At 39.9% G+C, this 21,933-nt stretch overlaps 1 protein-coding gene across 11 annotated transcripts; it reads right to left on the bottom strand.

Annotated features, from left to right (window-relative positions):
• Nucleotides 1–262: 262 nt before the first annotated feature.
• ZNF658 (zinc finger protein 658) lies at nucleotides 263–20,976 on the bottom strand. Of its 11 annotated transcripts, none has more exons than XM_015117323.3 (7): nucleotides 20,877–20,976; nucleotides 20,203–20,309; nucleotides 18,386–18,511; nucleotides 17,868–17,926; nucleotides 13,094–13,220; nucleotides 12,717–12,812; nucleotides 263–4,096 (listed from the first exon to the last, which is right to left on the bottom strand). In XM_015117323.3, the coding sequence occupies exons 4-7, from the start codon at nucleotides 17,880–17,882 to the stop codon at nucleotides 1,161–1,163; spliced, it is 3,174 nt and encodes a 1,057-aa protein (XP_014972809.3). In that variant the 5' UTR covers nucleotides 17,883–17,926; nucleotides 18,386–18,511; nucleotides 20,203–20,309; nucleotides 20,877–20,976; the 3' UTR covers nucleotides 263–1,160. The 11 variants fall into 11 exon arrangements, with proteins under 11 accessions (XP_014972809.3, XP_077822609.1, XP_014972807.3 ...); XM_077966483.1 differs by having other exon boundaries at nucleotides 12,717–12,778; XM_015117321.3 differs by lacking the exon at nucleotides 18,386–18,511.
• Nucleotides 20,977–21,933: the final 957 nt, after the last annotated feature.

The following is a 21,933-nucleotide window of genomic DNA, read 5'->3' as shown; positions in this document are numbered from 1 at the left end:
TACACGCAGTGGCTGGGGAAATCTCAGGGACCTCCAAGGTCCTAGAAAAACCAGGCAAGACTAGTTTTAGGACAAGACTAATTAATATCCGGACATAGCAGGCAGGCCAAAATCTAACAGCATCAAGTTGAGGGAAGCCAACAGAGGACAGAGTCACTCAGAAAAGGAAGTGGACATGCCCAGGGCAGGTTTGTTCACGCCCACTAGAACTCACCAGTGAGTTATGGTGTTTATATACAGACTCAGAGATGTTCCACATAGCTCAGACTATTCACATTTATTCATACTCTCCACAGAATTCAAATTATTCCATGTTTAACTTCACATTCTACAGTGAGTTTGTCTATAGGCAAATCTTTTTTTTATGTATGTTCTATAAAATTTTTGATACTACAAAACAGAAGTTTTGTTATGTCAGTTCTAGGTGAATATTTTATCTCCAATTCTAAAACTGACATTTCCTCAGAAAAAATTACCTAGGAAAAATGTCATTTATTCAAAATATGAAATTTTATTATAATTATTTGATGTTTAATGCAATTCACTTTGTGAAGGCTTCTGTGTTTTTCCTTAAATTTTCTGATTTTTAATGAAGGCTCCTGATCATCCTGGATGTTGACAAGTTTTCTTCTTCATGTGAAGTCTCTGATGCACAATAAACTGATTAGTTTTTCTAAAACTGATTATACTCATAGGGTTTCATCTCACTCTAACAGAAAGTTTAGGTTAAACTATGTGCATTTAACTCATAAGTCAAACTTGTAAGAGCTTAACAGACTATAAACTTAATTCTTGCTTTAAAGCAACAAAAACAAAACCCTCGTGCAGACCCGGAAGTGAATTCTGTTCCAGCTTTTCAGACTCTAGCTTCCTTGACCTTGTGCTCTATGGTTTTCAACACACAGGACCTGTGTTTGCTGCAGAAATAACCTCCAATCCATCTTATGCACCAGAAAGACTGTGGGGTATTTTTTTTTTAACAGCCAAGGTTAAGTGTGATATATATCATTAGCACCACATTCCATGGTCAGTCCTACCTGGATGAATGGCATTTTTTGACAAGCTATGAGCCTAATGGAAAAGGAAATGGCTAAGGGAAACAAGTTTCCAGCCTATGTGACATGAGTTTCTGCACTACGTGTAGTAAGGGATGCATTCCTTCAGGACTTCCCAAATCCATTACATGCTAGGGTTTTCTCTCTGGTATGCATTCTGGTGTGATGTACTCTGAGAGCTGCCTTACGGACAAAAGTTTTCCCACATTCATCACATTCATAGGGTTTCTCCCCTGTGTGAATTCTCTGGTGTACTCTCAGAGTTGAATTTTGGGCAAAAGCTTTCCCGCATTCATTACATTCATAAGGTTTCTCCCCTGTGTGAATTCTCTGGTGTGCACTAAGGTGTGATTTCTGAGAGAACGTTTTCCCACAATCATTACATTCATAGGATTTCTCCCCTGTGTGAATTCTTTGATGTACTCTGAGGGTTGAATTATGGGCAAATGGCTTCCCACATACATTACATTCATAGGGTTTCTCTCCCGTATGAACTCTCTGATGGGCACTAACATATGACTTCTCAGAGAAGGTTTTCCCACATTCATTACATTCATAGGGTTTCTCCCCTGAGCGAGTTCTAAGATGTGCTCTGAGATGTGATGTCTTGGAGAAAGTCTTCCCACATTCATTACATTCATAGGGTTTCTCCCCTGTGTGAATTCTGTGATGTGCCCTGAGGGCTGAATTATCAGCAAACGTTTTCCCACATTCATTACACTCATAGGGCTTCTCCCCAGTATGAATTCTCTGATGTGCACAGAGGTGCGTTCTTTGGGAGAAAGTTTTCCCACATTCGTTACATTCATAGGGTTTCTCCCCTGTGTGAATTCTTTGATGCACTATGAGGGCTGCCTTATAGACAAAAGTTTTCCCACATATGTTACATTCATAGGGTTTTTCCCCTGTGTGAATTCTCTCATGTCCACTGAGGTATGATTTCTGGGAGAAAGTTTTTCCACACTTGCTACATTCATAGGGTTTCTCCCCTGTGTGAATCCTCCGATGTGTACTGAGGCGTGTCTTCTGGAAAAAAGTTTTTCCACATTCATTACACTCATAGAGTTTCTCCCCCGTATGGATGTTCTGATGCGCTCTAAGGGCTGAATTATGGGCAAACGTTTTCTCACATTCATTACATTCATAGGGTTTCTCCCCTGTGTGAATTCTCTGATGTATTTTGAGGGCTGAATTATGGGCAAAAGTTTTCTCACAGTCACTACATTCATAGGGTTTTCTACCTGTGTGAATTCTCTGATGTGCTCTCAGGGCTGAATTGTAGGTGAAAGATCTCCCACATTCATTACATTCATAGGGTTTCTCCCCTGTGTGAATTCTTTGATGTGCCTTGAGAACAGAAATATGGGCAAAAGACCTTCCACATTCATTACATTCATAAGGTTTCTCCCCCGTGTGAATTCTATGATGTGCTCTGAGGGCTGAATTATGGGCAAAAGTTTTCTCACAGTCACTGCATTCGTAGGGCTTCTCGCCAGTGTGAATTCTTTGATGTGCTCTCAGGGCTGAGTTATAGGTAAAAGATTTCCCACAGTCATTACATTCATAGGGTTTCTCCCCCGTATGAACTCTCTGATGTACACTCAGGTGTGTCTTGTGAGAGAAAGTTTTCTCACATTCAACACATTCATAGGGTTTTTCACCTGTGTGAATTCTCTGATGTGCTCTGAGATGTGATGTCTTGGAGAAAGTTTTCCCACATTCAATACATTCATAGGGTTTCTCCCCCATGAGAATTCTCTGATGTCCTTTGAGATGTGATGTCTTCCCATATTCACTGCCATCACAGAGTTTCATCTCTGCATCTGTTTTCTGGTGTCCTGTGAGGGGTAACTTGTAAGATCTCCCACAGCCATTGTTATCACAAGGTTTCTCTTTTGTGTGAATTCTCAGATGTTTACTGAGGTTTGAATTCTGACAGAAAGCTTTCCCACATTCATTACATTCATAAAGTTTGAATCCCACGTAAGTTCCAGGATGCTGAATAGGATGTGAACTTGAACAAAAGGATTTCGCACATTCTTCATATTGGTAAGGTTTCTCTCCTGAGTGGGGCCTCTGATGCTGAATGAGGTGTCCCTTCTGGTAAAAGGATTTTCTGCATTTCCCATGTTCATCAGAAAGGTAGAATTTATCTTCTGTGTGAATTCTCTGATGTGCTGTAAAGTCTAATTTCTGGTAGAGGGCATTTGTACATTCATTATAGTCACCAAATTTATCTCCAGTTTGTGTTTTCTGATGTACTATATGGGCGGAGCTCTGCCTAAAATTTTCTTCACATTTATTGCTTTCAAAAGCACTCCGTCCTGTAATAGTTCTCTGAGACTGAGTGAGGGGTGACTTCCTACTGAAATTAATCCCCCTTTCATTACACTCATAATGTGTCATAGCCATGTGAACTTTATTGTATTCAACAGTGGTGGTTTTGTCACAGGATGTCCCATATTCATTAAGATCAGAGCATTTCCCCCTTGTGTCAGTTCTCATGTCGTTAAATAAAGTGGTTTTATCAAAGTTTTTTCTAAATTCATCATCCTTACAGGACTTTTCTACTGTTGGAAAACTCTCAGGTGTAATACAAATTGTCTTATCATGTAAACCTTGTCCAGATCCATCACATTCAAAAGATTCCTCCAAAGTTTGAAATTTCCAATGCTGATATTTCTTATAAGCTTTCGCATTTTTACCATGTTCATAAGATTTCTGTCCAGGATGAGCTTTCTCATGATTAATATCAAGCTGCAATTTCTCACACACATTCATGTATTCAGCCTTCTTTCTTGAATATTTTCTTTCACTTATAATTAATTCAGAAGCAATTGGCAAATTAATTCTATGTGAGTCACATTTACAGGGTAGTTTTTCTGAAAACTCTGGAGCTATTTCCAGATTAGATGGTTTTTCTAAAACTTTCTCTCGTTCTTTACTTAATGTTTTGTCAGCATCACTGATGAATATTTCTTGCCACAGAGGTTTTTCTTGTTTTTCCCAGATCCCTTTGATGTGATCAACTTTAAAATATCCTAAAATGAGAAAAATTTAAAATATACTATAAATCTTACATTTGTGATGGAGAAGAACTTATACTCATGTCTTGATTTTGATTTTGGTTTTTGAGATAGGGTATTGCTCTGTCACACAGGCTGGAGTGCAGTGGCGTGATCATAGCTCACTACATCCTTGTACTCCTAGGCTCAAGTGATCCTCCCACTTCAGCCTCCCTACTAGGTGGGACAACAGGGGTATGCCACCATGCCCGGTTAATTTTTTTATATTTAGTAGAGACAGGGTCTTGCTATGTTGCCCAGGCTGATCTTAAACTCCTGAGCTCAAGTGATCCTCCTGCCTTGACCTCCCAAAGTGCTGGGATTACAGGCATGAGCCACTGTGCCCAGCCCGTGTTTTGTTATGTATTTTATTAAAGATTATGTTTCCAAAGATTAAATAATTCATGCACACAGACAGATTCTCTCCTCATGCATGCTGTTTATAAAACAGGAATTATTTCCGGGGCCAGTCAAGGTGGAGTAGCCCCTTTCCTCCCACATCTTCCCTCTTACAATTAAAAATCCCTAGACAAAAACAAAACAAAACAAAACAAAAAATTAACAAATATAAACAAAGACTACAAAATGGAAAGAAAGTGAACTTCAGGACTTCAGAAATGACACAGTGGAGAATTCCAAGGCTATTCTGTATCTTTGACTGGGTGCTGAAGAAACCTACAATTCTGCACCGACAGGCACAGACAAAAAGAGCACAAAGAAAAGCCTGCTCCTTCCAGTCAGAGGTCTGAGACAATGGTGGTCTCACAGAACAGGAAACACTTTTGATGTTTTCTCATGCACAGGCCAAACCAAAATGATACACTCCTGTGGTTCCATGGAGTCTGAGGCAGGGAGCTAATTTTCCCCTGCCATAGATACAGAGGATCTGCATGCTCTTGTATGTTTCCCTCCATGAGCCATCAAGAATCCTGAGAAAGTTCCATTCTTGGGATATGCCAGGAGATGGTCACAGCAGCCACTACCAAAATTCTGTCTAGAACCAACTTATTATTTAATTTATGGAACAAAAGTCTTGATCTGCAAGGGCAAGAATATAATAAGTTGTTTCAGGGCACTGACAGGAACTCATAGCAGCTACGGGAAGGAAAGAAGAAAAAAAGCAGCACAGAAGAGCAGAGGCAGGAATACACAGTAGGCCCAAAACTCAAGCAGAAGAGAAAGATAAAGTAGCACTTGCAATAACCATGGCTTGAAACCTGAAGACATAATGCATTCAACAGCTGAATTCACATTCTTCTCAAATGCACATGGAACAATCATCAAAACAGACTACATTCTAGACTGTAAGACAAACTTTCACAAATATATATGAAATAAATTATACGGAGGATGATCTTGAGTCACAGAGAAATTATACCAGAAATCGATTGTAAGTTAAATATTCCTAATTAACTCATGGGTGAAAGAATTCTCAAATGAGGTATTTTGAAGTGAATGAAAACAAAACAACACAAGAATACAGAAATTTGTGGATACGGCTAAGGCAGTACACAGAGATAAATTTAGGGCTTAAATTTTGGCCGGGTGTGGTGGCTCACACCTGTAATCCCAGCACTTTGAGAGGCCAAGGCGGGTGGATCACAAGGTCAGGAGTTTGAGACCAGCCTGACCAACCTGGTGAAACCCCGTCTCTAATTAAAAATTGGCCGGGCATGGTGGTGCACAACTGTAATCCCAGCTACCTGGGAGGCTGAGGCAGGAGAACTGCTTGAACTCAGGAGGTGGAGCTTGCAGTAAGCCGAGATTGCGCCACGGCTCTCCAGCCTGGGCGACAGAGCGAGACTCTGTCTCAAAAAAAAAAAAAAAATTATATTTGAAAAGAAAGATCTCCAGTCAGATGCTTGTTTTCCCTTTAAGAAACTAGACAAAGAGAGGACATTAAATTGAAAGAAAGTAGAAGGATGAAAAAAAGTCAAACCAAAAGCTTAATTATTTAAAAAGTTTTTTTAATGATAAAAACCATCAGAGAGAAAAAAAGAGAAGACACAAATTATCAATACCAAAAATGCAAGAGAGGACTAACTACTAACAGACATTCACGAGATCATAAAACAACATTAACAATAACTCTGTCTTAGTTTGGGCTACTACGACAAATTACAATAGATTAAATGGCTTAAAGAATAAACATTTGTTTTTCTCAGTTCAGGAGACTGGAAGTCCGAGATTAGGGTGCCAACATGACTGTGTTCTTGTGAAGACCTCTTCTGGATTACAGACTACTCACTTCTTGTTATAGCCTTACATGGTGAAAAGTGAAGTAGCTAGCTCTGACATCGTTTTGTAAGAGCATTCTAATCTCTCTCTTTCTTTTTCTAACTATAAAAGCAAACTACCTTTATTTGGACAATCTAAGTGGAAAGAAGGGGTACGTCAATGTGTACTATAACCACAGAGAACATATTCTATGTCAAATGTTAAAACATAATGGCAGAATCATCTAAAAGACATTTATTTCTAAAGGAGCTGTCAGTGAAAATGATATTTATGACAACATAACATATTAACTTAATTCAGTATAATGGAGGATATGTTAACTGAATGTGTAATTTACTCAAGTTTTAACTATGTTTGCATATCTAAATAAGGCTTAAGAATGTAATTAAATCTTCCTCTAAATGTGTGTGTGTGTATGTATATATGTCTGCGTGTGTGTATGTGCAGTTCCAAATAACTTCTGGACCAAATGGTTTTAACTAGTGAATTCTACCAAACATCCAAGGAAGAAATAATACCAATCCTACACAATGTCTTCTAGAAAATAAAAGATGGAATATTTCCCAAATCATTTTATAAGGCCTGCCTCATCCTCATAGCAAGATTAGGCAAATACTATTCAAGAAAAGAAACCTTCAAACCAGTATCTCCCATAACATAAATGCAAAAATGTCCCAAAAAGTATACAGAAATATATAAACACAGATAATACATCAGTGAAATTTACCTCAAAAATGCCAAATAGTTACTATACTGTAATACTATAAAAACTATAGTTTTTATGCTACATTTTAGGTCAATGTAATCTCCCATCAGTAGTCTGAAGAACTAAAATCACACAATACATCAATGCCAAAAATTTTAACAAAATTCAAAATCCATTTATTAATTTAATAAAAGTAATCTATAAAAAGCCTATAACTAACATTATACTCAAGACAGATGGAATGTTTTCCCTCTAAGATCAGGAAAAAAACAAGGATGCCCACTACCAGTACCTTTACACAAGATTGCACTGGAAGGACTGACCAGTGCAAAAAGCCAAGAATAAAAACACAAAGATACAGAGTAAATTTACACAGAAAATAATTAAAAATCTAAAAAGCTCCTTGAACTAATAAGTGTTTTTAGCAAGGGCCAATATACAAATCTATGCTTACAAACACACAATGACGAATTGGAATTTTAAATCAGAGAAACAATATTTACCACAGCACCAAAACAAAATTAAAAACAAAAATTTAAAAAGCCTCATTATCTGTGTTCTAAAAACTAAAAGACACTGATGAAAGAAATCAAAGAAATACTAAATAAATCAGTAGTGATATTTTGTGTATGGACTGGAAGACTGTACATTGTTGTCAATTCTCTTTAACTTGCTCTACAGATTCAACGCCACCCCAGTTTAAATGCCAACATGTTTCCTTTGTAAAGATCATGAACCTTATTTAAAAATGTATACAGAAGATGAAACCTGGAGAAGTACTTGACTTCAAAACTTAATAAGCTAGAGTAATCAAGTTAATGTTGTACTGGCATAAGGAAAGACATGTAGATGAATGAAAAGGAATAGAAACGACAAAAATAGACCCACAAATACACAGCCATCTGTTTTCTAAGAAAGGTGGAAATGCTGTTCAGTGGAGAAGTAACAAATCTTTTCAAAAAGTCATGCTGGAATAACTGGACTCCCTGTTCCAAAAACATTAAACTTGACACATAACTCATGCTTTATATAGAATTTAACACAAAATGGATTATCAACTCAGTGTAAAAACTGAAGCTGTAAAATTTCTAGAAGAAAATAGGATTCCTAAATCTGTTACTTTGAGTTTCAAAGTTTCTAGACAGAACAACAAAAGCAGGTTCTGTAAAAGAAAATAAGTTGGACTTTATCAAAATTAATATTCAGTTTTAGTGAGCCTCCTCTGAAGTTATATTAGCAGGAGTGAGATGCAGCATCACTGCCTGCCTCGTGGGGATGCAAGTCCGGTTCCCGACTGATCTGATGCCCTGGGGGTGGAAGAGGAGGCTTCTACTTTTTTTTTTCTTTTCTTTTTAAGACAGAGTCTCGCTCTTGTCCCCCAGGCTGGAGTGCAATGGCACAATCTCGGCTCACTGCAACCTCTGCCTCCCAGGTTCAAGCGATTCTCCTGCCTCAGCCTCCTGAGTAGTTGGGATTACAGGTGCCCGCCACCATGCCTGGTTAATTTCTGTACTTTTAGTAGAGACGGGGTTTCGCAATGTTGGTCAGGCTGGTCTCGAACTTCTGACCTTAGATGATCCGCCTGCCTCAGCCTCCCAAAGTGCTGGGATTACAGGCGTGAGTCACCGCACCCGGCCAAGGCTTCTACATTAACCCTGGACATGGGTGAAAGATCAAGGGCCTCCCGAAGACTCTGATGACACTATAACCACCTTGTATTTTGTCAGGTGCCAAGACCCCTAGTGCATCTGCATTCTTCTTTCCACCCTTCAGTAGTGAGATCTCGGCTCACCATTATCTCCACCTCCCAGGTTTGAGCAATTCTCATGCCTCAGCCTCTCAAATAGCTGCGATTACAGGCGCAAGCCACCATGAGCGGCTAATTTTTTTGCATTTTTGGTAGAGACAGGGTTTTGCCATGTTGGCTAGGCTGGTCTCAAAACTCCTGGTCTCAAGTGATCTGCCTGCCTCGGCCTCCCAAAGTTCTGAGATTACAAGTGTGAGCCACTGTGCCTGGCTAGATAGTGCATTTTTTACAAACTGAAGGTTTGTGGCAATCCTGAGTTGGGCAAGTCTGTTGGTGCCATTTTTCCAACAGCCAGTGCTCACTTTGTGTCTGACTCAGCAGTTTTTAGCAATCAAATATTTTAAATAAGGCATGCATGCTGTTTTTTAGACATGTTATTGCACATCTGCAAGACTAAAGTATAGTGTAAACATAACTTTCATAAGCCCTAGGAAAACAAAAATTGTAACTTGCTTTATTGTGAAATCTGCTTCATTGTAGTGGTCTGGAACGGAAACTGCAGTATCTCTGAGGCATGCCTATATAATACATACATATATTCAGGTGCACTTAGTGGGTAGAAAGGAATACATTTACTCCATCCTTCCCCTGGTAATGCATTCTGTATTTTATTAAATCCTTCCCTAAGAAGAGTCATTAACCTATTCTACATGATCTTCTAGAATATTTCTACTTTTGCTTTGATAATTAGGTCTTAAGCCAACTGAATTTGATTTTTTTGTTTTGATCTATATGGATACCTCAAGATCCTTTCCCCATTTTTCTCCAATGTCATCTAAGACCACTGTCTATCAAGTGCATGTTTTTTCTTGAACTTTCTACTCTGTTTCACTAATTTACTAAACCATCCCACCCCCCAACTCCATGCTACTTAGCTACACAGAGTTTTACATAAAGCCTCAATATCTGGTAGAGCGGCAAATCCTCCTGTATCACTGTCTTTATGAATGGGATTGTGTTTGGTATAGCATTACATCTTTACAAATGTATCCCCCCTTGAATTTATTATATAGGTGTTTCCTCTGTTTTATCTTTGATAGGGTTAGCTAAAGTTTAATTCATTTTATTTTTATTGTAAGAAATATTCCATTTCTGTTTTCCATTTATTTCTAATTTTTTTTTTCTTTTTTGAGTTGGCGTCTCGCTCTGTCACCCAGGTTGGAGTGCAGTGACATGATCTTGGCTGACTGCATGCTCTGCCTCCCAGGTTCACGCCATTCTCCTGCCTCAACCTCCCGGGTAGCTGGGACTGCAAGCGCCCACCACCATGCCCGGCTAATTTTTTTTATTTTTAATAGAGATAGGGTTTCATCGTGTTAGCCAATTAATTTCTAATTTTACTTTTAAATTCTGCTTTCATTACTGTATTTTTGATGCTGTTCTTGCTTAATTTATTAATGAGACTACGACTTTCCTTCTGTCCACTACTTTAGCTATATCTGATGGTTTCTAACTTGCAGCTACAATTATTTCATTACAGAAATCAAATCCAAAATTGCGTTACACTTTTTTGCATATTGTTTAAAAAAGATACTTTAAATTTTTTCAAGTGGATTTTTTTCATTTTATTATCAATTTCTAGATTTAGCAAACTAGGTTCAGAGAATGCTGTTTGTGTTTATTCGAATTTGTTGGATTTATTGAGGTCTTCTCTTTAGACTAATAGTATACTCTATTTTATCATTATTCCATTAAAACATTAAAGTTTTGTTGTTTGCATTAGCATACATATACACAAATGTATGGTTCACTTTAATACAAATGTAATTTATGCCCTCTCTAGGCATATTTACTTGTTGTCCATTGTACCTACTGTTTAATCAGATAAGACATATTATGATGTCCTAATTCTAATGAGTTTTAAGTTCTTAGAACTCCATTATTTTATGTTTTGGAAACACTGATATTATATTATTTGGTGCAGTTATTCAAATCCTTAAAGGTTTTCATTTCCCTGTGCTCTTGAACGAGAGCTCTTCCTACTTTAATGAATTTGTTGCCTGAATTCAAATCTGAATGATACAGAACATGAAACCTACATTATTTTATCTTTATTGACTCGACAACTTTACCGATGTTTTATAATGATCTTTCTATGTTACTTATTTAGGGATATCCTTTTTAGACAATCAATGTGATCCAATAATTTACATTTAGTGACTCGGCAACATGCTTGATCTAAATGATGTCCATCTTTATGTGATGCTATTTGTTGGTATGACTTCAAACAGAAACCTTAATTGTGCTTCACTTCTAATAATTAAGATGATTTTATTTTTCTGTTCTAAAAATGACATTGAAAACTATAGTTTTTTAAGATTCCTGGAATCATTTATTAGTACAAAAGCTAATAGGCATATAAAAAGATGCCTGATATCATTAGTGACCAGGGAAATTGTTATAGACTTATTTGTGCCCCTCCCAAATTCTTATCTTGAAGCCCTAACCCCCAGTGTAACTGTATTTGCAGACAAGGCCTTCAAGGAGGCAGAAAGGGTAAAAATGAGGTCATAGGGAAGCACCCTAATCCAGTAGTACTGATATCTTTATGAGAAGAGGAAGAAACACCAGAGTATTTTCTCTCTCCCCACTGTATGTGCTCCCACTGTAAAGGCCACATGAAAATACAGCAAGAAAGTGGCTGTCTTCAAGCCAGGAAGAGACGCGTCACCAGAAACCAACTTATTAGCACTTTCAGCTTGGACTTCCAGCCTCCAGAATCACGAGATTTTCTGTTGTTTAAGCTACCCAGCCTATGGTATTTTATTATGATAGCCCTAGCTGACTAATACAGAAATGTACATCAAAACCACAGTGAGATATCACTTCGCATCCACTGGGTGGCTCAAATCAAAAAGTCAAATAATAAGTATTGGTGAGGATGTGGAGAAATCAGAACCCCCACATGCTGTTGTTAGGGACGGAAAAAGGTGCATTTAGAAAACAGTCTGGTGGTTCCTCAAACAGATAAAGACACGGATACCAAATGACCCAGCAGTTTCACTCCTAGGAATGCACATGAGAGAAATAAAAACAATTGTCCATGCAGAAACTTGTAAATAAATGTTTATATTAGCATTATTTGTAGGTGGAATCCCAAATACCTACTGACTGATGAATGGACAGACAGGTGGTATCTCCATACAATGGAACATTATTTGGCCATAAAAAGAATGAAACATGCATTCTATAACAGCACTCGTAAACATTATGCTAGGCAAAATAAACCAATCGCAAAAGACCACATATTATATATGATTCCATTTATATAAAATGTCCAAAATAGGCAGATCTATAGAGACAGAAGTAGACTGGTGGTTACCTAGGGCTGCAGAGGGCAGGGGGGACAGGAGAGTGGTAACTAAAGGGTACAGGTTTCTTTGAGGTGATGAAAATTAACTGTGGTGATGTTTACATATACAGTCATCCCCTGGGGAGTTGGTTCCAGGATTCTCTTGAATACCAAAATCCATAAATGCCCAAATCCTTGATACAAAATGGCATAGCATTTGCATATAACCTATACACATCCTCTTGTATACTTTAAATCATCACCATATTAATTATGCTACCTAATATAATGTAAATAGTTGTTATACTGTATTGTTCAGGGAACCCTGACAGGAAAAAAATGTCTATACATGTTAAATGAAAGTGCAATATTTCTTCCCTGAATAGTTTGGATCTGTGGTTGCTTGAAGTCACTGACCCGTACACTTTAAAGGAGTGAATTGTAGGAATGTGAATTATATCTCAATAAAGCTGTTAAAAAAGAACTTTCAAAGGTGCTCTCCCTCTAAAGTCTAACTACCCCCAGGGGGCTCCTTCTCCTAAGGCCCACTCACCTTGGTGCTTCTGGTTCAGGAATTCATCTTCTAAGGACCATGGCTCTTCTCCTTGCTCCAACCTGGAGATCACCTTGGGTTTAGTAATGCAATATCCTATAAACAAAATAATTGAGAGTATACATGGACCAGATTCACGGGCTTTTGGGTTACCACAAGGGGAAAAAAGATATGGCAGCAAAGCATCAACAGGGTGTTCATTTGAAGTTTTTAATGGGAAAGTAATGACATGTTGCTTTTGTTTCTGTAAAGGTTTCAACTACTTCAGACCTTTTAATCCAAAGCCCTTTAATCTCTATAAAGGGTCCATGTGTTTTGATACTTTTTAAAAAGGGAACATATATTCTCAAGACAGACCCATGGTAAGCTGTGCTCACCCACTGAGATGAGGTGGCTGTAGTTCTCCAGCATCACGTCTCTGTACAGGGTCCTCTCAACAGGGCCCAGGTGCTGCCACTCCTCCTGGGTGAATTCCACAGTCACGTCCTGGAATGACACTGATGCCTGTAACAACATTTATCACAACAAATGTAACAACGGTTTGTTCAAGGGTTCAGAATTAGGTGACATAGAAAATATCTTTGACAGCTACTACTTTGAGGCTCTAAAATGAATGGTTATAAAGGCTTATTTTAGACCCAATATTGTCTTAACATATGTTACTCAATTAAAACATTTTTTAACTTGCCATAATTTATCTATATATATTTATGAATTCTAGATATTTTTAAGACAAAAAAATTCAGCGTAAAACAACTTCCTTCCAACCACCTCCTTCCTTCTTCCACATCTCCGCAGATTATCTGGGGTAGTCTTTAGGACATTCACACCCTCCCTGGCCATCATCACTGTCGATTCTGGGGGCTAAGGAACAGATACATGTGAAGTCTGGAGATACCCTGACCAAACTTACGTACAAATAAATGTATACAAATATACAAGGCTAGAGCACGTGAAGAGCAGAGAACAGCTACAATAGTTGTAACCAAAGAGACCAGCATAAGAGAACACGTCCTACACTGAGGTCATAGCAATGGATTTAAGAATAGGGATGTAACCACAGAAGAGAAGCAACACCCATTTAATAACTACTTTCTTGTACAGCTATTCAATCTAGCCGTATGAGCAGCTCCTTTTTAAAAATTTTGTTTTTAATTGACAGAAAGACAAATATTTCAAATTATATCTCACTTACATGTGGAATCTAAAAAGTTCAAACTCATAGACGTAGACAGTAGAATGGTGGTTACCAGAGGCTGGGTGTGAGGGGTGAGGAATGAGGAGGCATTGGTCAAAGGGTACAGAGTTTCAGTTACATAAGAGCAACAGTTGTTCCTCTTATGGAAAATAATAATGTAATGTATATTTCAAAATGAGCAGCTGCTTGGTGGTGCCAAAACTGGTATTTGGGAAAGAAGAAAAATGTGTTAGAAGGTTCAGTGAGAGTTCTGTTCATGGTGATACGTAGCTAGAACTGTTCCTTCAACCAGGACACACATGATTTTAGAGCACAGAAGGTAAGATGGGGATGAAGACAAGCATTTAGGAGTCACTAGCAATTTAGGTGGTGAGTGAGGCTGGCAGAGACAGACAGACAGCTCCTTGAGCACACAGGGATTGAAGAAAGAAAAGAACAAAAACAACATCTGAGGAACCACAAAGTAGAAAAAGTATAGGCCACAAAGCCAGAGATGTTTTCTGAAAAATAATAATAGAATCAGGAGGGGACAGTCTTAGAAACTGAGAAAAGAGAAAGTTTTCACAACAAAAAGACTTCAAATTCAAATTAGCAAGTGATGACAGTGAAGACACTGAAGATCCAAGAAAATTCCTTCTTCCATAAAAGCAATGAGAAACTGGCAAAAACTGCAGAATCAACTTTTTCAGAACTCTAGAAGCTACCAAAGGCTTACAGCAATCTGCAGACCATTGGTATGAGAAAAACAGCTGCATCACAGTAAGAACAATGATCTTGTGTCATTTCAACCTGCCCTATTTCCATCCCTCTCACTCCAACTTAGCACTAGCTTTGAGAAACGTCTGAAACAACAGGAGAATCCAGCGGCCTGGTATCCACTGGATGAGGCCGACTGGGTCACAGGTTGGCCAAAGTCTCATTCCCAGAAAACCCTCATTACCTGACCTAATCTGTGGTTCCCGGGAAGAACTGACTTGCAAGGCTGATTGTCTGAATTAAGTCAGAGTTCCCCAGTGTGAAAAGCCTTATCCTTGAAGGCATTTGCCAAAAACATTCAAAGGCAACTGTTTAACTTAGCAGCTACCTGAGGCAGTGGATAACACCTGACATAAATAACAGCCTAATTGAAAAGTTTTTTAGAAAGGAAAAACTGGGGAATGGGATGTTCATAAAGCTTTTGAAAAGCTCCTACAGATTCTAGAGACTCTAGGTCACCTACAGGCATAGAGCTGAGCATATGCCCAGGGCTGTGATTATGCTCTGGAAAGACGTGAGAAGGCCCTAAACTGTCACCCTGGGTGACCCTGAGGTTTGGGGTAAACAGGAAGTGAAGGTTAACACAGAGTTATAAATTGCCTGGATGACTGTTGAAGGAATGCCCCAGCACTCATGAGGCTCTTTGGCAAAGACTGAGAGCCTTACTTAAGGTTTCAGGCATTTAAGAAAATTTCTGCAGACTTCTGCGGCCACACATGACAATAAACACAGGCTCTACTGAATCAATTAAAAAGTCACTAGACAAATTTCAACAACGACCCCTGCAAATTGAGAATGTTTTCTAGAGTTGCCACCTTATTTTATTTAAAATGTATAGTTTTCAACAAAAAAATGCAACACAAGAAAAGAAACAACCAAGTAAGACCCACATGCAGGAAAAAAGTATAATCAACAGAAACTGCTCATGAGGAAGCAGGCACTGGACTTAAATAGATGACGACTTTAAATCAACTATTTGACAATGGTCAAAGACTTAGAGCAAATGATATGTAAGGACCAAAGGAAAGTATTAGAATAACATCTCACCAGATAAAGGATATAAATAGACAGAAACTATAAAAAGGGACCAAATAGAAACTTTAAAGTTGAAAAGTACAAAACTAAAACATTTTTACCAAAAAAAATCTGTTCAACAGCAGGTCTGAACAGGTAGAAGAATCAACCAACTGGACAACATGCCCACTGAGATTATGCAGTGAGAAACAGAAAGAAAAATAACAAGAAATGAACTGTTGGACAGCACCAACATATGCCAAATAGACTAACAGAATAGAGACAGAAAGGGTCTAAAACAATATCGGAAGTAATAATGGCCAAGAAACTCCCAAATCTGATGAAAATGATAAATCTACACACGCAAAACGCTTCACAAATTTTAAGTAGGATAAACTTGGAGAAAGAAATCCACACTGGCTGGGGGTGGTGTCTCAGCCTATAATCCCAGCACTTTGGGAGGCTGAGGCAGGCAGATCACTTGAGGCCAAGAGTTCAAGACCAGCCTGGCCAACATGGCAAAACCCCATCTCTATGAAAAATATAAAAATTAGCCAGGCATGGTGGTGAATGCCTGTAATCCCAGCTACTCCAGAGGCTGAGGCCCAAGAATTGCTTGAACCAGAGGTTACAGTGAGCTGAGATCGTGCCACTGCACTCCAGCCTGGGTGATACAGCAAAAGACTGTCTCAAAAAAAAAAAAAAAGAAAAGAAAAAAAGAAATCCACACCTGGACATGAGAATCTGAATGTTAAAAAGACAAAGAGAGAATCAGGAAAGCCACAACAGAGAAACAAGTCATCATATTACAGGCTGATTTCTAATGAGAAACTATGGAGCACAGAGGGCAATGGGATGACATATTCAAAGTGCTGAAACAAAGACTGTCAACCAGTAACCTCCATATCCAGGAAAAATGGAGAAACTGTAATTTTCTCAGGTAAACAAAACCTGAGAGAATTTATCACAGGCAAGACTGCCTAAAAGAAATAATAAAAGGGAGTGGTTCAGCAAAACTATGGAGACAGAAGAGTAGGTTAGTGGTTGTTTGGGGCTCAGAGGGAATGAAGTGGTAGTTACAGTGTCCATAGCTTCTTTCTAAGGCAATAAAAATGTTCTAAAATTGACTGCAGTGATATTAGCATATTATCTGAGAATATACTAAAAAAAAAAATCACTGAATTCTACACTTTAAATGGGTACATAGTGATATATGTGAACTGAGTCTCAAAAAGCAGTTTTAAAAAAAGAAAAAAACAAGGGAAGACAAAATCATTTGGAGACAACAGAGAAGACTAAAGAGCCAAGGACAGAAACTGAGGCTGAGCCAAGTGAAAGGACAAGGAAGGTGGCTCCATGAAGACATCAGCCGGGGAAGGACCGGCGAGGGGCAAGTATCACTAACAGAAACGTTCCAGGACAGAGTGAGACATTGAGGCAAGTGCTGCAGAAAAGCCAAGCAAGGAAAGGAAAAGACCACACCACTGGATTTGATTATACTCTGGGTAGGAATACTGGAGAGCCCAGGCAAGTGGCAAGAAAAACCAAGCCATCCCATGGAGAGTTGACGTTAAATGCTAAGTGGGGAAATATCTGAAAGAGAACAGAATTTTGGACCATCTGCTGAGCAACCTATCATGGGTATTCAAAATATGTATGGAGTGTGATTTTAAAGACATTCAGTAGATTCATCAGAAAAATGTTAAATTCCACCCTTTCATTGGAGTTTTTGAAAAACAGTACTGAACGTGTTCAAATTTAGCATTACAGTTTCTACTTCTATTGAAGAAGTAATACTCTGTCATTTGGCAATTCATTAACTAAGTCACCTACTTGAAGAACAATAAATACATTTCGTTATCTTTATGTTTATATTCCATGATAAATCGGTTTGCTTTATCTTTCTCATCAATGTAAACCTTTAAGTATTGTCTGTCTGACACTCCACCATGGCTGTCAATAACCTCAGAAATAAATCTGAAGCTTAATTTGGTAAATTTGTAATATCGAAGGATCTGCATCTATCCACATGCCACTTTGCGCTGCTATTAATCTGCATTTCTACATCTTCTAGGAATGTGTCTGATCCATTTCTGTTTCTACTTTTCCATGTTAATGTAAAGACACATAAACCCTTACAAAACCTATTGTAAAATAAACTGGTTTTTAAAAACCGAACTCACCTGAGAGATGTTCATTTTCTGCTGCTCCTGGAAGAGTGGAGAGAACTGTGGAGGTTCAGCTGGGAAGGAGGAAAGAGCAATGGGGTCATGAAAGACCTGGTCTGCCTCACAGTTCCTACAGAGATGGTCCCTGACATGAGATGGTTCGACTTGATAATGGTTTTCCTGCGACATAATCCCACTGTAATCAAGGAGCATGTAGTCCTATTCATGTGCCTAAAAAAAATATCATCGCACTCAGCTGGAAAAAAGGATTCCCAATGCAGAATGTCCCTTCCACTCTTGAAAAGGGACAGGAGGGACCACTCAAAGACAGCCACACCTGAATACGTGCATCTCTGATAGGATTACATGCGCTTAAACTTGCATTTTCACTGAGTAAAGTAATACTGTTTTTTGTTGATTTACTAATAATTATGTTGATTTATTAACAATTATGTTCCCTTTTGACTAAGAAAAAAGTAAAAATAAAACAAAGGATTAAGCAAGTTCAGGTATACAGAGATGAAGCTGTTTACCTTCATTAAAGCTAATGTCAAAGAACTACTCAGCTGGGCGTGGTAATCCCAGCAATTTGGGAGGTGAACTGCTGGAGGCCAAGAGTTCCAGACCAGCCTGGTCAACGTGGCGAAATCCTGTCTCTACTAAAAATAGAAAAAAATAAAAAATAAATTTAAAATTAATTTTTTAAAAAAAGAACTAATCAGACTGACTTATTAATCAAGTTCTTACTGTCTTTACACCCAGAATTAGCGCTTCCACAGAAAAAATCAAGATGGGATTTTTTTTTTTTTTTTTGAGACGGAGTCTCGCTCTGTCGCCCAGGCTGGAGTGCAGTGGCCAGATCTCAGCTCACTGCAAGCTCCGCCTCCCGGGTTCACGCCATTCTCCTGCCTCAGCCTCCCGCGTAGCTGGGACCACAGGCGCCGCCACCTCGCCCGGCTAATTTTTTGTGTTTTTAGTAGAGACGGGGTTTCGCCGTGTTAGCCAGGATGGTCTCGATCTCCTGACCTTGTGATCCGCCCGTCTCGGCCTCCCAAAGTGCTGGGATTACAGGCTTGAGCCACCGCGCCCGGCCTATTTTTGGGTTTCCAATATAGGAAATTCTTCCTCTACTACCAGGAAAGAGGGAACATCAGTATTACTCTAAATGCCACAGGTGATGATGAACACAGTGTGAGAGGGACTCAGAATGCGGAAGAAGTGAAGGCAGAAAGGAAAATAGGCTGCTGTTTGGCATCTGGACAGCTGATTACGTCTTCCCTGGATAGCATGACCTAATCAGCCCTCCAGTAAAGTGTCTTTTTCCACCCAGCTTGACAGTCACTCATCCCTCTCAGCCCCAGGGAATTGCCTTCTGCAAGTTAGTCCACAGCAAAGTCACACGGTCTGTGATGGCTTCTGGATGTGGCAATATCACTAAATCTGATGCATACATTATATAGGGAATCAAGAACTGCCTCTGGGGAAGCAATCAGGACTTGCTCCTTTCTAGAATCTTCTGCCTCTTCTTTGACGTTCTAAAAGAGGTCTCCGTCATATAGGCTGTTCTTCTATGGCAGTAGTCCCTAGGACTCCCTCTTTACTGCCTCACACGAGCTGCTTTGCTCCAGAGGAGCTGGGACTTGGGCCTGAGAAACAAACTCAATTGAAACCTTCACCTAATACCTTAGACCTGACTCTTGAGATTTACTCGAAATGTGCTATCCAGCACTGCAGCCATCAGCCACACAGAACCACTGAACACCTGAAGTTTGGCCAGTGCCACAAGTCGAATATTTAGGATGCAATGAGTTAAGTAAAATAAAGCCGTAAAACTGACTTTGCCTGCCTCTTCTCTTCACTGTAGCTACTGAAAAATTCTAAGCTTTTTTTTCCCCTCTTTTGAGACAGTCTCGCTCTGTCACCCAGGCTGGAGTGCAGTGGCTCAATCTCGGCTCACTGCAGCCTCTGCCTCGGGTTCAAGCGGTTCTCGTGCCTCAGCCTCCCAAGTAGCTGGGATTACAGGAGTGCACCACCACGTCCAGCGAATTTTTGTCTTTTTGTAGAGATGGGTTTTTGCCATGATGGCCAGGCTGGTCTCGAACTCCTGGCGTCAACTGATCCACCGGCCTAGGCCTCCCAAAGTGCTGGGATTACAGGCATGAGCCACTGCGCCTAATCAAAAATTATGAATTGTATTTGTGGTTTGCCTTATCTTTCTACTGGACAGTACAGCACTAGAGTATCAATCTGTGCCTTTGAGGAGACAGCAGGAACAGTACAAGAGGATTCAGGAGCCTCAGCCTGAATCAGAGGTTCTGTAGAGACCCGACAAATCGCAGGATGTATTTACCACTTGGTGAGATTCTGTCCACATTCACTTCACAATCATCTACACAGATCTGGTGACAGGCCGCTCTGCATAAGCGCTCTGAAGGCTTTAGGTAGATACTGGAAAGTCTGGGTTTCAGGCAGACAGCATATTAGAAAGAGCAGGATAGGGAGTCACATCTCTCGGCATTTGCATCTCACCTCTCTCACCTCCTAGCGTGTGCTCTGGGGTACCCATCCCCATGAACTTTCGTCCATTTTTTAAAAACGGCACGTTTATACCAAGGAGGGTCGCTGGGAGGGTTAGGTGAAATACCAAACGATGAGAGTAAGTGTCTCATAATTGTGAGAGCAGCTTACATTTCACACAGTGACTATTACGGACACTTGACAAAATGCTTTACAGGTGACAACTTATTTAATTCTCAGACTAAGAACACGAGTTACTAGTAACCTCCTCCTGTTAGCCGTCAACCTTATCCACGCACATTGCCCTTCCCGCGCCCGCAACCCCGCGGGGCCCGGCAGCCCTACACCTGCGGACAGGACTCAGCCCGGGCCCGTGCACGGGGCCGCGGAGGAGAGGGGAGGGCCATCCTGGGGACTCCTGAGACTGCCTGCTGCAGCCCCCCGCACACAAGCCCGCCCGTCCCCAGGCTCCTGGGCCGCGCGGAGCCCTGTCACCGACGCTCTCACCCCAGGTGCGCAGCCTTGGCTCCCGCGCAGACCTACAGACTCGTACACCTTGTCCCTTTCAGGCCCCGGAGGTCGGACGGCGGGAGGTGGGGCTGGGTTTACACATGCGCAGAGCGAGCGCCGAAGCCCCATTTCCCGAAGGGCTACGCGGCAGGCGCGTAACGTTGAAAACTACACTTCCCATAAGCCCCTGCGTTCGAAGGAAGTACTATAATTTTTTCTGCTTCTTTGACCGGCTGGGAGGGACCTTTGGAGCCCAGAGTTTTCCCAAATTCCCGGAGGTTGTCAGCATGACCACAAACTGCGAAGCGTGGTTCTTGGTACGATCCTGGTTGGAGAAAAAGCACCTGAAACAGACATTAACAATTGGGGAAACATGACTATCGACAGGACATTAGAAATATTAAAGAAAATTACCATTACTTTGAGAATAATGGCTAGACAATGTAGGACATTGTTCTTATGTTTAAAAGATATGTACGGAAACGTTTGCAATTGTATGCTTGTAGTTTAATTGAAATACTTTAAAAATAATTTCTCAAAACAATGAGAGAAAGTAGATATAGAAATAAGTGAAGAATTGTTAAATCTGTATAATACGTGCATATGCTGCTCATTTTACTATTTTCTACTATTCTGAGAGTCTGTTTTTGTCTGTTTTTTTGCTCCACAGTTCTGAGTTCTGAGTTTTGCCAAATGCATAATGTCTTTTAGTGGGATTTCCACCAATGCAATGATGTAATATCCACCATCATGGTATCATAAAAAGTAGTTTCACTGCCTGATATGGTTTGGATTTGTGTCCCTGCCCAAATCTCATGTCAAATTAAAGGAGGGGCCTGATGGGAGGCGATTGGATCATAGAGCAGATTTCCCCCTTGCTGTTCTCGTGATAGTGGATTCTCACAAGATCTGATGGTTTAGAAGTGTATGGCACTTCTCCCTTCGCTCTCTTGCTCTGCCATGGTAAAGCTGTGATTGCTTCCCCTTCACTTTCTGGCATGATTGTAAGTTTCCTGAGGCCTCCCAGTCATGCTTCCTGGTAAGCCCGCAGAAC

Source organism: Macaca mulatta, chromosome 15 (genome assembly GCF_049350105.2).
Source record: "Macaca mulatta isolate MMU2019108-1 chromosome 15, T2T-MMU8v2.0, whole genome shotgun sequence".
NCBI classification, from domain to species: Eukaryota; Metazoa; Chordata; class Mammalia; order Primates; family Cercopithecidae; genus Macaca; species Macaca mulatta.
The sequence above is the reverse complement of the archived record's forward strand: the minus strand, read 5'-3'. Positions and strand labels throughout refer to the sequence as shown.